This window comes from Trifolium pratense, linkage group LG2, assembly GCF_020283565.1.
Source record: "Trifolium pratense cultivar HEN17-A07 linkage group LG2, ARS_RC_1.1, whole genome shotgun sequence".
In the NCBI taxonomy this organism is placed as follows: domain Eukaryota; kingdom Viridiplantae; phylum Streptophyta; class Magnoliopsida; order Fabales; family Fabaceae; genus Trifolium; species Trifolium pratense.
In genome coordinates, this window is record NC_060060.1 from 24,538,104 (window position 1) to 24,553,793 (window position 15,690).

Genomic DNA, 15,690 nt, shown 5'->3' on the forward strand with positions numbered 1-15,690 from the left:
TGTTTCATTGAAATCCCGAGTTTGAGATTTCAAAAGAAATGCAGGGAAGCTGCAAGCTATAATAAAACCCTAACACGATGGAGGAAGAAGTGGCGATTTTTTTTTCCTTTTCTCTTGATTTTTCCAATAACATTTTTGCTTTCTCAACAATAACCTGTACTGAGTACATTACGATAATCCTCATATGCCAACATTTCAGGCTTGAAAAAAATTGACAATAGTGTTCTCTCCTAGTCCAAATATTGCTCAAAAAGGTTGATATAGTTTTCCTTTCAAATCTTGAATTCTAAATATACAACCATGGTACCTAGATTTTTTTAAACCATCACTACATTATCATTCTAAAGCATGAGTACAAATCATTTTCTTATCCTCCTCTGATTTGAACAGCAAGGACCTTCACATGAACTCGTAACTTAAACTAGACCAAGTAGCGAGTAAATTATATTTCCACCTAAACATAGGGCACTCCAATTTCTCAAAAACCATGTTCTGATTTCAGTCTGTAATATCAAAACAAAGCTTAGCCTCGTCCCAAGGTCCATTGATCTCAAATTTGTATTCTTGAATCCTTATAAGCCAATAAGGGCAGACCAAGTTGACAAAAACCAACAAACTAAGTAGCAGCACAAATAGCAAGCGATGCAGTGTGTATACAAAACTTAATGTAAGGATCATCAAACTAAAAGAAAAGCATAGATGTAAACAGAACGAATACTTTTTAATGCAGTACGTAACCAGTGGAGCGAAAAGGAAAACCTGCAAAGAGAATAGCATGATGGCGAACACATGTAGTCTTGATGGAAGACGAGAAGCAATAAAAACCGACGCGACTACAGAAGCATTTACGGATATACAACTGGTTAATGCAGGATTCTTGAGAACCCCTGGGGCTTTGACAGTGGATTCTGAATAGTCATGCAGGAAAAGGTGAATTATGAGAAGTGATACAGTTACTGCTCCAATGGAATCTGAACTGATAGACCGTGTAAGAGTTTGGTAGATGGGAGCCAAAACATATAAGCCAGTTATGAAAAATGAGATATTCAGGGCATAATGAAGGAGAAGACTAAGTGAAAGCATTTCTTGAGTAAAAAGGAGAATTAGAAAGCCTGAAACAAGAAGACTTATATCAATTAACAAGAGCGAATTTTCATCGAGAGAGGATGAAAGTGTATAAGTCCAGACCAAGACAACAAGAGCAACAATGCATAAATATTCAGAAATGGAAACCGAGTCCAGCATAACCTTTAGCATGTCCCTTTTTACAACACTGGCATTCATGACCATTCCTTCAAGAAAGGTTTCATCCGTATGATTGTCATCATATCCAGGTTGCATACCGCCATATGCAACTTTTCTCCATTTGGGTCGAGGTGGAGATGAATCACTACCAGCCAAATTAAGATCCATTGCAATAACTTTTTTAATTCCAGATGGGCCTGCAGGATCAAATTTACTATATGTCAAGATATACTATTCCTTGCTGCATCAAATATTGGGCATACACAATCAGTGGTATGATACATCATACTTTAAAAAAGTTAGAAACCAGAGAACTAGCAAGTAGTAAAGTAGAGTAGCAATTGGAGAAAGGTGTATATTATTGAATGCAAAGGATAAAAAATTCAGGAAATTGATAAATTCCCTGCTAAGAGCAATGCTCCTACAGAGTGGATAATCTGCCTCTGCCACAACAAGCAAAAAAACTTAAACTAAAAACTCAACACCCCCGAACGGGCCCTAAAGTAACCCCCCAACACGTTCTCTTCCCCCTTCTTATCTTATAACTAAACAGTAAAACAAAGAAATAACCAACAAAGAAAATAATCACCTCTCCCACACATCACACCCTCACATTCCTACTCTGCCACGTGTCCATTCCCAACTCCCCTTTTTTTTTATTTCTCCGCTCATAAACTTTCCATATCACAGGTTTGGACTGAGCCTGAGGTAACTGCACATCTGAACCAGCCTCATGTGCCATGGGCCTATCATAAGTTCTTTACATAAGTTCTTCTAATATGTCTAACAAATACCATATATAACCTCAAATAAATCAATCTAAACGGACCATTTGTCCATGTTCATAAAAATCAAGAGCAACTCATTAAAAGTGCTATTGAATCAATCAAAATGAAAAGAAAAAATATAAAAAAAGATCACTTCAAAGAGGACATGAAATCATACAAAACAAAGATTACAACTTTAGATCAAACCTCCAATTATGATTTATTCTAGGCAGAGAACAACAGAACACTGAACAGCAAGTTCAAATGTCTTGCGAATCACACATTGTCAGAAGCTAATTGAAATTTAAAGCAACCAAGTTAGTTTCAATAAGGTACCAATGAAAATAACGTAAGAACTTTTTCAGGGCAGAATTTCAAGTATTACAAAACCCAGTCATGAATAAGACCATAAAAAATTAAGAGAAAATAATTGTTCATTTTTTAAATCTCTTAATTGTCTAAGGATATTTTTTTATAAAAATTAATGGATCTTAAAAATTGAAGACGATCTTATAAAAAAACGACGATAAAATTTTACAAAAAGGTCTTACATATATGAAACCAACTTCTGTAGTAAGTAATTCACTTTACAGTGTAGAGTGAGTAATATTAACCATTAACTTGCTTAAAGGTAGATATTATAGAACTTGTTAAAATAACTAATGCCAGATCTTAGTAAGATAGGGGATGTCATGGCCACTCCAAAAGTTTCTTATTCATATATGTTATGCATAATATTTACTAGTTGTCAACAACACAACTAATCATTACACCAGCAAACTAATTCGTAAATAATATTTGGTCACCTATGGAAAACCCATCAAGCTTTACAACTGAAAATAACAACTTTTGATTTTCTCACTTTAGATGATTCAAATCCTATATATAGGGACAAAGTAGTTTTAGTTATTATATATCGAAGATGATTACTACCTCTAACTACCAATGGGGTTAGGTCTAGTGCGTCTTGAATAAGATTGTCTTGGTTTGGATTGAAGTGCAGCATAGACACAAATACGGACACCAGACACCACACGGACACAGACACACACCACACAGACACACACCAATAATAATTTGAGAAAATGACATAATTCAATAGAATCATAAGTGTCATTGTCGTGTCGGTGTCTGACACCGGCACACACCAAATCCGAGGAGTGTCTGTGCTTCATACCTGTGAGAAGAAACAAAAAAAAAAATACTGCTACTCAAGCTAGTGGTGCACACCAGGCAACAACTCTAGACCCCTAGTGGTTACTACTTTTAGTTATATGAAAAAAATTGTATATTTTTTTGTCCAAACATAAATCATTTTGATGAGTTTCTTGAGAAAAAGCATTCCAATTAGTTTTCCATAATCATTCGCCATAGTTCAATTTGAATTCACCATAAAGCATAGGAACTACAATTCAATTCAGGCACAGCAAGAAAATCACTAATATAAAACTAAGAGAATGAAAGCAATTGCAACAACCAAAAACATATAAATCACAATCAATTCTAGAGAAATCAGAAAGATAAAAAACCTAACAATCAGAAAATTGAAGAAGAGAAAGAAAACCTGAGGAGGGAGGGACGGCAGCGTGGCAGGGCGGACGGCGGAGTATGGAGGTGTTTGAAAAAAAGTGAGAGCGGGGACTACCCCACAATCGAGAGGAGAAATGGTTGTGATTTTCGTAATTTTGTTTTAAAAGCATGGGTAACTTTGTAATTTCGCCCCATTTTAATTAAGTAGATAACTTTTTTTTAAACAAAATAATTTTTAATTTAAATTTCTTTTTTATTACTCTAGTTGACATTAATTGATGGTAAATATACACTCCATAATAACCAATAATTCTCTTAAAAAAACATGGAAAAGAAAGACCACACGCGTAAAGCAAGTATAAAGAAATAGTGATATACTTCCTCCGTTCTAAAATATAACGGAAAATTGGTTAAAGAAAATCAATGTATTTAGTTAAAAATTTGGACTAAATACATCAATTTTGGACTACCCCACAATTGAGAGGAGAAATGGTTGTGATTTTTGTCTATGAAAATATGTTCACATAACATTATTGTTTTTTTTTTTAACAGTCAAAATAAGATATATTAACAAAAACAGTCTCCAACATAAAATGTACTGAGGTAGACTACAAATGTTTACAAAAAGTCAAAGAAAGAGAACCATAAACAAATCATACAAGTTTCAAACAAAGCAAATGACCGAACCATCAGCTATGATAGTTTGAAACTAAAGTAAAACTTGTCGTCTTCAACCACCTATAGGAAAAAAGCTTGATCTTGTTCAACAATTGATGAGGAGTGCTTGTTGAGCTTTGAACAATCTATGATTTCTTTTCGGCCATACAATGCAAACACAAGCAAACCAAATGAGTTGCAAAAAGATCGGGCCGCTCGAGATCCACTTGCTGAATATGTAAACTGAACAAAGTGATCACGTAATGTAGTGGAGACCACCAATGGAATTCCAATCAACGAGCGAACTAATGTTCAAAGAGAACCAAAAATACTGCAGAAGACGAATAAGTGTTGGGCACTCGGCCGCTCCATTATTGTTTTATCTTAAAGAACATACCTATTATCAAATTGGCAAACAAAAAAATCAACAATAATCTAATGCCTTTGTCACATTAAAATTTCTCAAAGACTTAGGATCTAAAGACACGTTGGTGTTTGTTTTCTTTTTTGGACTAAAACATGTTGATTTTTGTTAAACACACAATTATGGTGTGACGGAAAAATTCGACTGAATCGTAGAGTATTTGGGTCCTAACTTTTGATGTTACTAGAACATCGATCCGTGCGGTGTACATATCCTAACTTTGGAAGATCCGGTACATATACTCTTTTGACGTGTTTTCTGATGATACATATATGTATGTTTGGCTTTTCATCTTAAAAAAAGAATTTACAATATGCAATGCACTATTTTTTGAAAGAGATAGTCACATTTCTAGCGTGTTAGAATTACGATGAAAACTACATCACATCACATTGGATCAATATATTGTCTTCCAATGCGAATACAAACACTTGCTTAAATGTATATCAAGATTCGCAGTAAATTTGTCAAAGTCACAGTAAAACACCGTAACTTTATAAAAGCTATACTCCGTAAATAGAATATCCACTCTAATCGAATGACATGTACATGCACACAATTCATCAAGAGGGAAAATTTCTAATGTGCACTTTACCAATAAGAATAAAAGTAGGACAAACTAGATAACTTAAAGAAAGTAAATCATCTAAACTAGTAAAAAAAGTTATAGCAAGTGTTTTTCTTTGACAATCATACATAAAAATAATTCATATGTATAATATATTAAAAAACAAGATTTTGAAACTATGCAAGAGGCCTATTCTTTACTAATTAGTGCCACCCTACAATGTCAAAATTGTTTAATTTACCTTTTTCATAATAATAGTAATAATATTAGAAACTTTTTCTTTTCTCTATGCTCTAGCTGCAGCATCATATTACTTTTCTCCAACCCTCTCCTTCAACATTGCTATGAATTTTTCCCTCTCATCTGGAGACATTCCCTCTGCAGAACAATCACCAACTCCCCATTCTGCCCCACGTAAGCAGTACTTGTTCTCAATTTCCTTGCTATTCCTGAAAAGTAACACAACATTATGTTATTATAGCTTGTTGATAATATATGCAGAATAACATTGTTTTATGAAAAGTTATTACTATCATTAGCCATCTGAAATCAAATGAGAAGAGTCCAACCCAAAAGCCTAATCGAGTAGGTGGGAGAGTCTCATACTTAAGTACCACATTATATCTACTTGATGCGGGACTTCTAACATTGCCACGCACTTTAAGAGCCAACTTTCACGGCGGCTTTCACTCTATTGACACTAACTCGATGGTTGACCTTTTCTTTTGGGTGACTTCACTTACCTATTAGTATTCGGTGAATTTAAGCACATGAGGAGGGCACAATCCAAAAGAATAATCCAATAGGTGGGAAGTACCACATTGAGCACTTATATGTACTCGATGTGAGACTCCTAACAGGCACAACCAGTCAGATCTCGTTTGAGACTCTTAACGCATCCCCTTATGTCTAGGACTGAGAATCTAGAGTGTGACTCAAGTGGTCTGGTTGCAGACAACCCAACAAACTGTAATAGCAGACTCTGATATTATCTTAAAATTTAGGTTGCAACTAACTGAACCTCTACAAAATCGGCTTGTGAAATAAGGGGCATCGCTATTTACAAAATATTTTCGGCCATTGTCTCTTCTCAATATGAGACTTGAGAGTTTTTCTCGATAATCTAAACAAAAATAAACATTCAATTATGATAATAATTAAAGAATTACTTCTCTTTATTCAACTTAGATTGCTCAAGCAGTTTCTTCACCAGGGGAGTCTCTTTAAATCTTGCATCATTTTCAGCATATTTCTTCTGGTTTTCTTCTGTAAAACAATAAAAATAAAAAGAGATGAAACAATATATGTTAGTTTTCATTTCATCATATTAAGCTTTAAAAAATCACAACATGTTATAAAAGTTTGAATGTTGAAACCATTAAAACGCTTGAGGAAGTCAATCTGTGGCAGTTGAGGACCAGGAACAGACTCTAGTCCTGAGATTCCTGACATAAATCCGGCATGTGCTGAAAAAATATGAAAAAATTTAATTCATATACACCGTCAATGTAAAAAAAATTAAAAATAGACCTATCCTCTAATAAATTATAATCGTAAAATTATTAAAAATATTCAACTTTAATATTCATACTATATTTCTAAAGTCGTGATTTTCTTACCGTGTAAAACTTTTTACACTAAGATGTATCAAACTTAAACAAAATTAAGAAAAATACTCAAAACTTTGTTTTTGGGTGTGGCCAATGCTGACACACAACTACGAGGTCCTAATCCGAACCCGGATGAAGGTGTCTAATCTAGTAATAATCAGCATTGTCAGTTGAACTAGAACTTATGAATATCGTCATTTTATTTTGTTGAACAGAACACACTTAACTAGTTAACTCATTTCATTATTCAAAATAGGATCAATACGTACAAGGTGGAGAAATCTCAAAAATACGGTGACGAGCCCAAAAATTGGACACCATTGTTAATGTATGAGCAACCAAATTGTCTCATAGTAAACTTAACCTTTAAATTTGTAAAAACATGCAACAATATTCTAATGCTAGTGATAATTGAGCTAAATTCAGAAATTCCTATTCTCTTAGCATAAATAGCATTCACCAAAGATTGAGATAGTCACTTTCAAACACCACATCAAAACTTTTAATTAGTTAGCAAATGTGTTTCCAAGCTTCATCCAACACTATACAACAAAGTAAGGTTTTGCGGCGCAACTTGTTGTCTGTCTACTTTTTTTCATATGAAATGACAAGCAAAGAGGGAAAAAGGGTATTAATTATTACCAGGAGTTGACCAAAGAAGAATTGCAATTGATGCAGCCAAAGGAACTGATTTTTGAAGAATGTTATATGAAGGAGTAGAAGATAAAGAGCAAGAAAACTTTGTGTCTCTTTTTGTTATACCAAACTGAAACTTGTTTTGAGAGGTGCTAATGGAGGATGGTAGTGAAGAGGAACCCATGATTGGATTGGCTTCCCCTCTCTCTACTGCATACAAGATGAAGAGTTGAAAGGAAACAGCAGGGAGATAAGAGGGGAACAGAAATACGAGGCTCATATTACTTCTTATATATATAAATAAATACTTCAAGTTCAAGATTGTTAAAATTAAAACATTGAAAAAGTTACATGCATTTGGTTTTATGGTTCAAATTACACCGGTGTAACATTTGAATAATGTTACACCACTCAATAACGCTTTAACGAATACAAATTTTATAAAATCCACCGTTGGATTGAAAGTTTATATCATTTAGATCATCCATGTACAATTTTACAAAAATCTAAAATCGTTTGATATGTTATTGAGACCGATCAAGATTAACGCTTTATGTGTTTTTATTGAATACCGTTAAGCTTGATCAATCTCAATAACATATCAAATGATTTTAGATTTTTATAGAATTGAACATGAATGATCTATATGATATAAACTTTCAATCCAACGGTGGATTTTGTAAAATTTGTATTCGTTGAAACATTATTGAGTGGTGTAACATTATTCAAATGTTACACCAGTATAATTTGATCCCTTCATATATATATATATATATATATATATATATATATATATATATATATATATATATATATATATATATATATATATATGGGGGAGGGATCAAATTACACCGGTGTAACATTTGAGTAATGTTACACAGCTCAATAACACTTAAAGAATACAAATTTTACAAAATCAATTGGATTATGTCTTTTTTTTTGGTACAAGGATTATGTATTTTTTTTTTACGCAACTTGGATTATGTCTTGAGAGGGAGAAAATCAACAAAAGGGTTTTATGCGAGATCAATTATGCAATTACTTAAAGTTTTAGCGTTTTTTTTTTTTTTTTTCCTTCTTTCTTTTACGTGAGATCAATTATGCAATTACTTAAAGTTATTACACCAGTAAACACACATAAAGAAGAATTAACAAATGCAAATACTAATAAAACGTATACACATATAAATAGTAACGGGAATTTTGGAGTGTTACAGTTGATTATTTATTTTGTCACACAAACTTAAAATAACATACTTATTTACTCTATTTTTTATCAACTTTTTAATGTTTTTTGTTCTATATAAAGCTCAAGCTTTTGTTTTATTTTAACAAGAATAAATTGTATTCTTGCTTTGAATATTGAAGTTATTTGAAATGGCTAAGTTTTCCTTCTTGCCAATTATCTTCTTTGCCGTCATTTTTTCAGGTATACTAAATTTTATATCAAATTTCATAGCACTTATATGTGTTCTAATATTGTTCATTAGGTTGGGTGAATATGGTTAACCTTAATCATAATAATAAAAATAATAAAATAGCCATGTAGGTTGAGTTTAATCATATGAAATGATAATATTATTTCATATTGAATCTTATAGAAACATCCAATTTCTCATATATTATTATAATAATATTCACAATTTTTTTAGTAAGTATTCATAATAGTTTTTGAGTAAATTGTATTCAAATTTCCATTTTAGTATTCATATATGGATCCTCTGTCCTAATCATTTTAATATTATTATTGTATTTTTCTCCAATCATTTAATTATGGGTTAAAATGTATTTAGTCCTGCAATATGAGCGAGTTTTGGTTTATATATATATATATATATAACTCTCATGTAATATGAAGATTTCATCATTTATCTCTCTCATTGAATATCTGAACTTAAATTTTAATCTTTTTGCCTCATGAATGTTAACGAATTTTAGTTTATCCTTTTATTGGCCATGTCACATCAACAGTTATGTATATCTGAGCAATTTTTTTTTTTTTGACTAAATCTCATATTGAAAAAATATATTATATGGATAAATCAAAACTTGCTTACATTCAACACCTATTATCCCTAGAATTATAGATCCTTATATAGCTCATAGGTTTAGTAGAGGTATATCGATGTGAGCGATAATGACATCATGGATTCAAATACCCTACCAACAAAATAACAACTACTATACTATTTATTTCTTAAAAATTTAGTTCTTTATATAAAAAACAGTTCAATGATATCAATTTTTTTTTCTTCTAATTATGCTTATAATTTCACGGTTAGTTTTTGTAAATATATTTATGCATTTTATTTTCACAGTTATAGCAATGAGAAGTGATGCAAAACTATGTTACGTATATCAAGGGCCTCCATGCAACCTTAATGAATGCGGAAAATGGTGCTATCAAACTTATAACGGAGGACATGGAACTTGTATTCCAAACACTGATCATACCCTTTATAAATGTATGTGTAGATATAATTGTTAGAACAAAAATATTATCAATTTATTTTGAACAGAATATCAAAATAAAGTTGATAAATACAAGATAATTACATTTACAAAATTATGTATGGTTATTATACTTGAAATAATAAAAACCAAAACTCGAGTGACGTTTTTTTTTGTTTGTGTAATTTTTATTATAGCATAAGAATCCGCTCTTTAGAAATATAGGAGGATGATAGTAGTTGTTATGTTAATTTTTTCCTTTACCAGAGTTTAAACCCGAATCATTTGTTTCCTCCAACTTATTCATCCCTTATTTCAAACCAATTGAACTACTCAACCCCCGCTTCAAAACATTAGTTGTTTAGGTAGGGAAAAATAACCTCGAATACCAGTTAAAATGCCACAAGAAAAGAGACATAAATTCAAGGCTGGTTAATGAAAATGCAAGCCATTGAATGCACTCATTGATCAAACATATAAAACAGGTCTTAAGCAAAACCTAGTTTTCTCTACAGCAGGATACTCTCTATAGCAATATACTGAAATTTTTTCTCATTCTCTTGTGTTTGTATCACTCAAGCATGGTCTTGGCAGCATCAATCAATATTGTTCTAAACCCATCATCAGTAACTCGACCAAGCACGGTGTACCCTTCCTTGTCCTCTACATCCACATCTGCTCCATGCCTTATAAGAAGAAGTGCTACCTGTAAACCAAAGACATGTGTAGATATTTATGCATTACATAAATTTATGGTGCTCCAAAGTTATTAGACTTCAATAACAGAACTACCTAAATCATATTTCTAATCATAGACTTAGATCTACTTTATGTACATACAAAATACTTGAGAACCAATCTGTAATTAGGGATGGAGGAAGGGTACTCGAATACTAACTCTAAAACCAATGAGCTCATCATTGACATCAACAATCTGTGCACGAAGGAAGGGTATGAGAAACAAGTCTACACCTGTAATTAAGGATGGAGGAAGGGTACTCAAATACTAAACAGTATGATGGTGTTTTCCGCATGCCTCCAACCACAGTGCCAGATTCTATAACATTCTACAAGTTACAACTACTAACGAGTATTCCTAATTGGGATGCTTTTCTCTATTGTGATGCCTTTAGACCTCTTGAGTCTCTTACAAAAAAGAAGAAGAAAATCTACGATACTTTTAAGCTAACATACTTGTGATAGAATAACAATGTGGAAATATTATTCAAATATGCTCCCCAAGTTAAAGCATACTAATATTGTTACAAATAGAACATTTGAATGAGAATAAGAACATAATTTGACATTGGAGACAATATCATTAGACAAAAATTCGAGCCCATATCACATCTTTAGACAAAAACTGAGACCATAGAGCAACCAAGACGAAAACCAGGTCAGACTACAACTAAGATGAAACTGGGGACTACACCATAATGATCAGTGGCGGATCCAAAACTCTGGGTTAGTGGATTAAAGTTTTGAGGAAAAAATCAAAGAACAATTAAATTTTTAAAAGTAATCAAAATGACAATCCAGAAAACCAGAAAAAATAAGCATGAAAAGTTTTGCCGATGAGTTTTGCAGAGGCAGAAGAAATAGAGAACATAGACTTAAAATAAGAAAGGCTTCGCGCTTGAGAAGAAAAGAAATTGAACGGTTAAACCATAGGGGTTATTGAGGGATTTCATGAACCTGATTGTGGACACGAACTTGCGATTTGGCTGTGACTGTCCCACCTGCTGAAGCAGCTTGCCGGCTGGACACGACGCAATGCCACCACTCTACGATTCCGCAAGCGCGTGCTAAAGCGGCACAATAGACAACATAAGCACACCCGACCAATGAAAAAGTCTGCCCCCAACAATAGTGACAAATTTGGGACTACAAAAAGGGCACATTATAGGGGGATGAAACGGTCCAAGGCTTCTAAGTTCTAAGACCCTGTTTGTTAAAACTTTTCACAAGGGAGATTTTGAGGTTGTGTAAAAAAGTAATTTTAGGTAGAATATAATGCGAAGAAATATTTTTTGGATATACTGATGTAATGAACCAACTATCCCAAAAACTTAAGTAGTTAGGTGAAGACACATACTCACACATACTCACACACACACACACACACACACACACACACACACACACACACACACACACACAAATGGTTTTATATTATATTTTCAACACTTGTATTAATTTTATTTATATAATTTAGATAAATTATGCTTTAACTGCATTTTGTTTACAGCAGGGTAGAAATGAACTAGGAGAGATTTTGTTTTCAATGGCAGTATATGTATAACAAATTATTTGACATCATATTACGAAGATGCATGCCACTGCAACTAACCAGATTCATATTTTCTGAGCATGAACAAAATCACAATCCCTAGCATTAATTTTCAATCAATAAATATCATGCTACACTTTACTCTTTCAAGTGCATCCTTCACTTTAGAGAAGCCAAATCATAAAAAATATGTACATGAAATTTCCACAACAAACAAAGGTTTACTACAAGGGAACTTTAATCTACAATGCATCTAAAAAAGTTGCCATGTAAAAAAACTTACCAAATTAAAGGATTATAATTAAAGTAATAGATGAATCAAGAAGTCACGGTAACTTATTTAATACACAACTATATGCGGTTTTTGCAAACAAAATCATTAAGCATGGTGAAGCTGTCAAAAATAAATATGCACAGATAGAATAAACACACCTCTTTGTTATAACAAATCACGGCATTCATTAGAGGAGTTTGACCAGCTCTGTCAACGGCATCAACATCTGCTCCTTCTTCAATCAAAAATTCACACAGCTCAGAATTCCCGGTGCTAGCTGCCCGATGCAATGGGGTGCAACCAACCTGATCATCATATTACAATTTACAAGACATAAACTAAATTGTTATAACTTATAATGTGATCTTTAATAATGTGATTATTGTGAAAAGTGTGGGAAATCAAAACCATAGTGTCACAAATATATCAAATGAATCCATGCTACAACCTTGTCCTTTATATTAATCTTGGCATTATGAGAGATGAGTTTTTCAGCAATCTTCATCCGACCTTTGCTGGCTGCATAGTGTAAGGCCGTGCGTCCCCCATTGTTTTTTATATTAACATCAGCTCCTACCAAAAATGATGAATAAGAACATTCAAGATGGTTGATGAATCTTATACTATATAATAACATTGACACTTCAAATTGAAGTTGTATCTAACATGTGTTCGTGTCCAACACCGACACGGCACTAACAAATATAATCATTTCTATTTTCTCAAATTATTATCAGTGTCTCTGTTGTGTCAAGTGTGTGTCCATGCCAGTGCTTTAGCAGAAAACAGAAGTTGGCAACCATAAAAACACGGCATGACTCACATGAGACACAAAGACAATGCAACACAAACACATGTACACAATCACACAAAAAATTCTTAAAAATATTGCACTTGACACAGCTATTGTGACTTTCTGATACAAGTCCACATGTACCTTTCTTAAAATGAAGTCCTACACTACTTGATGCCAGAACTGACCCCCGAACCAGATTAAACTGGTGGTGAAAGCAAAAAAAAAAAATGAAGTCCTACACTAAGTTAAACTGAACCAAACGTAACAGTCTCAACTCAAGGAACTCGCATAAACCACTTATCCACTTAGCTCACAGTACAATTAATGTTTACAGAAAAATAGAAGATGCTGCTAGACATTACAGTGATTACACCCTATTTGGATTAAAAAAACATAAGTGGTTATATGTGAGTTATTTATATAACAAAAGTCAATGGTTTTCATATAAGCTATACATTTTTCTTATATGTTAAAACTTTATTTAACATATAAGTATATGTTATTTTCATGAGCTATCCTAAAGATCTTATGGAAATAAGCTAAAACTAGCTGATGGACATGTCATAGGCAGTTTTATTTTATTGATCTTTGGGAGTTGGTTTTTTTTTTTTTGTCAAATAGCCTAATGGGTAGAATTTCACTTTTTAAGATGAATAAGTGGGAGTACCAGGGTTCGAACCTCGGTCCCTGCATATTACATGCAATGATCCTACCAACTTAGCTATGTTCAGTTGCTCACGAAAACTGAGAGGTGGGTTTTGGAGGGCCAAAGAACTAAAGAAGTATATATTTTGATATATATTTGATATTTTTTAAAATAAAAGAAAAAAAAATGAAAGAACATGATTAATGATCATATAATACTTCAACCACACTTATGATTAAGTAGTTTATAAAAACATTTTATAGTGCCCTTAATTTGAAAAAGAAATGTAAACCCTACCCTCCCTTCCAAAACCCTCAATCCAAACATACCCTAAATAAATCTCTTACAAGTTAATAAAATCAAATAAAAATAAACCTTTGTTCAACAAAGCCTCCAATATCTCCAAATTTCCAATACTGGCAGCAGAATGAAGCGGTGCCCACCCTTCTTCATCGCTACTATTTATCACCTCAGCAGACGCATCAGAAGACAACAATATCTTCACAACCTGTAAAATCCCCATCCCAAACCATACACACACAAAAAAAAACTTAAAATTTTAAGCTTGAAATCAATTAACTAACTAGAAACCCCAATTTGGGGTTCTAATAGAAATACTAAAAAGAACAAATTTTTATGCAATTAAAGGAAAAAGGAAGAGACCCATTTGAGGAAAAGGAAAAGGGAGCACCTTAGAGTGACCAGAAGAAGCGGCAACATGAAGAAGTGAGCGAGCATCTTCGTTTGTTAGAGAGAGTGATTTTGAGAGTGATTGAGGGGATAATGATTCGAATATTGAAGAATCTCCTTCTTCAGCTGCTTTGAATAGATCCTTCTCTTTGATGTTTTCACTGTCTATTTCCATGGAGTTTTGCTTTGATTTGAAATAAACTGAGAGAAACAAACAAACCCTCCCTCCTCTTTTGTTTTTGTTTTTTGTTTGTCTTTGTTAATCAAGGTATTTTGTGTTGGTCAATGTGAAACTATTATGATAAAATCAAATTTTTTTTTTTTTGTCTTCAGTCTTCTCTCATCTCTCATAAAATAATTTTGATCGAAATATAGTTGGCAAGTTAAAGTATGAATCCTTCATTCACCCAAAAAAAATATTTCGAATGGAATATTGTATGAGCGAGTGATTACAAAATTAAAAAAATAAATATTTATTTAGAGAATTATATGATGTGTGTATGTGATTGATTGATTGATGCTGTCATAATCGCTCTAGTGGCCAACTAAAATATGGTATTGGACGGTGGACAAAGCTTTATAAGGTTCAATAGTTAAAGTGCAAACTGATCGCACTCTAAATGGCGAATTGTGTTTTAGTTCGCATTCTAAGTAGCGAATTTTATTTCAGTTCACACTTTAAATAATATTCACAATATTTTTTACTCAAACTCAACTTTTACGCCCCCTTAAATAAAAAATATTATGAAAAAAAGAGTTGGACGTAGTTAAAGGTCACTAAATCTTTGAAATTCTAACTTTAAATGCGTGTTTATTGTTGTCTCAAACTAAGTGATTAAAATTCAGTATGACAAATTGTTAGTATATTAAAAATATTATGTTAGTTTTTTTCTTCTTGCCAGAACTTAAACTCAGGACCTCCAACTCCTTATCCATCCCACCCATTATCGATTGAAGTGAGACATAAGCTATTCTATTATAAAAATAAATAATAATATATAATATGGTGCAATGGTGCATAATATGAGTTCAAAATTGTATTTAGGATTACCTAATAATAGCTGCATGCATCCACTTGTCTTTCTTCAATGACATTATTCTTA

The 15,690-nt window shown here is 32.6% G+C and overlaps 3 protein-coding genes across 4 annotated transcripts; all 3 read right to left on the reverse strand.

Moving 5' to 3' along the window:
• Positions 1-180: 180 nt before the first annotated feature.
• On the reverse strand, positions 181-3,706 carry LOC123905091 (phosphatidylinositol N-acetylglucosaminyltransferase subunit C-like). 2 transcript variants are annotated; one of them, XM_045954727.1, is made up of 2 exons: positions 3,577-3,706; positions 181-1,442 (listed from the first exon to the last, which is right to left on the reverse strand). In XM_045954727.1, exon 2 carries the CDS (start codon positions 1,411-1,413, stop codon positions 499-501), a length of 915 nt encoding a protein of 304 aa, XP_045810683.1. In that variant the 5' UTR covers positions 1,414-1,442; positions 3,577-3,706; the 3' UTR covers positions 181-498. The 2 variants fall into 2 exon arrangements, with proteins under 2 accessions (XP_045810683.1, XP_045810684.1); XM_045954728.1 differs by lacking the exon at positions 3,577-3,706 and adding an exon at positions 2,220-2,322.
• Positions 3,707-5,287: 1,581 nt separating this feature from the next.
• On the reverse strand, positions 5,288-7,714 carry LOC123905092. Its single transcript, XM_045954729.1, has 4 exons — positions 7,444-7,714; positions 6,568-6,657; positions 6,361-6,457; positions 5,288-5,640 (listed from the first exon to the last, which is right to left on the reverse strand). Exons 1-4 carry the CDS (start codon positions 7,619-7,621, stop codon positions 5,502-5,504), a joined length of 504 nt encoding a protein of 167 aa, XP_045810685.1. The 5' UTR covers positions 7,622-7,714; the 3' UTR covers positions 5,288-5,501.
• A 2,543-nt stretch (positions 7,715-10,257) lies between these two features.
• On the reverse strand, positions 10,258-14,879 carry LOC123910025 (26S proteasome non-ATPase regulatory subunit 10). Its single transcript, XM_045961049.1, has 5 exons — positions 14,589-14,879; positions 14,273-14,405; positions 12,904-13,028; positions 12,614-12,760; positions 10,258-10,597 (listed from the first exon to the last, which is right to left on the reverse strand). Exons 1-5 carry the CDS (start codon positions 14,760-14,762, stop codon positions 10,463-10,465), a joined length of 714 nt encoding a protein of 237 aa, XP_045817005.1. The 5' UTR covers positions 14,763-14,879; the 3' UTR covers positions 10,258-10,462.
• Positions 14,880-15,690: the final 811 nt, after the last annotated feature.

What these genes read in the sequence shown, in the direction of transcription:
- LOC123905091 (XM_045954727.1), bottom strand. Translation starts at nt 1,413, where the DNA reads ATGGATCTTAATTTGGCTGGTAGTGATTCATCTCCACCTCGACCCAAA.
- LOC123905092 (XM_045954729.1), bottom strand. Translation starts at nt 7,621, where the DNA reads ATGGGTTCCTCTTCACTACCATCCTCCATTAGCACCTCTCAAAACAAG. An exon ending in TCTTCTTTGGTCAACTCCTG is followed by an intron (nt 6,658 to 7,443) that starts GTAATAATTAAT and finishes ATATTTTTTCAG; the next exon opens with CACATGCCGGATTTATGTCA. An exon ending in TCTAAGTTGAATAAAGAGAA is followed by an intron (nt 5,641 to 6,360) that starts GTAATTCTTTAA and finishes GTTACTTTTCAG; the next exon opens with GAATAGCAAGGAAATTGAGA.
- LOC123910025 (XM_045961049.1), bottom strand. Translation starts at nt 14,762, where the DNA reads ATGGAAATAGACAGTGAAAACATCAAAGAGAAGGATCTATTCAAAGCA. An exon ending in GGAGGCTTTGTTGAACAAAG is followed by an intron (nt 13,029 to 14,272) that starts GTTTATTTTTAT and finishes CATTTTTGGTAG; the next exon opens with GAGCTGATGTTAATATAAAA. An exon ending in AGATTAATATAAAGGACAAG is followed by an intron (nt 12,761 to 12,903) that starts GTTGTAGCATGG and finishes TATGATGATCAG; the next exon opens with GTTGGTTGCACCCCATTGCA.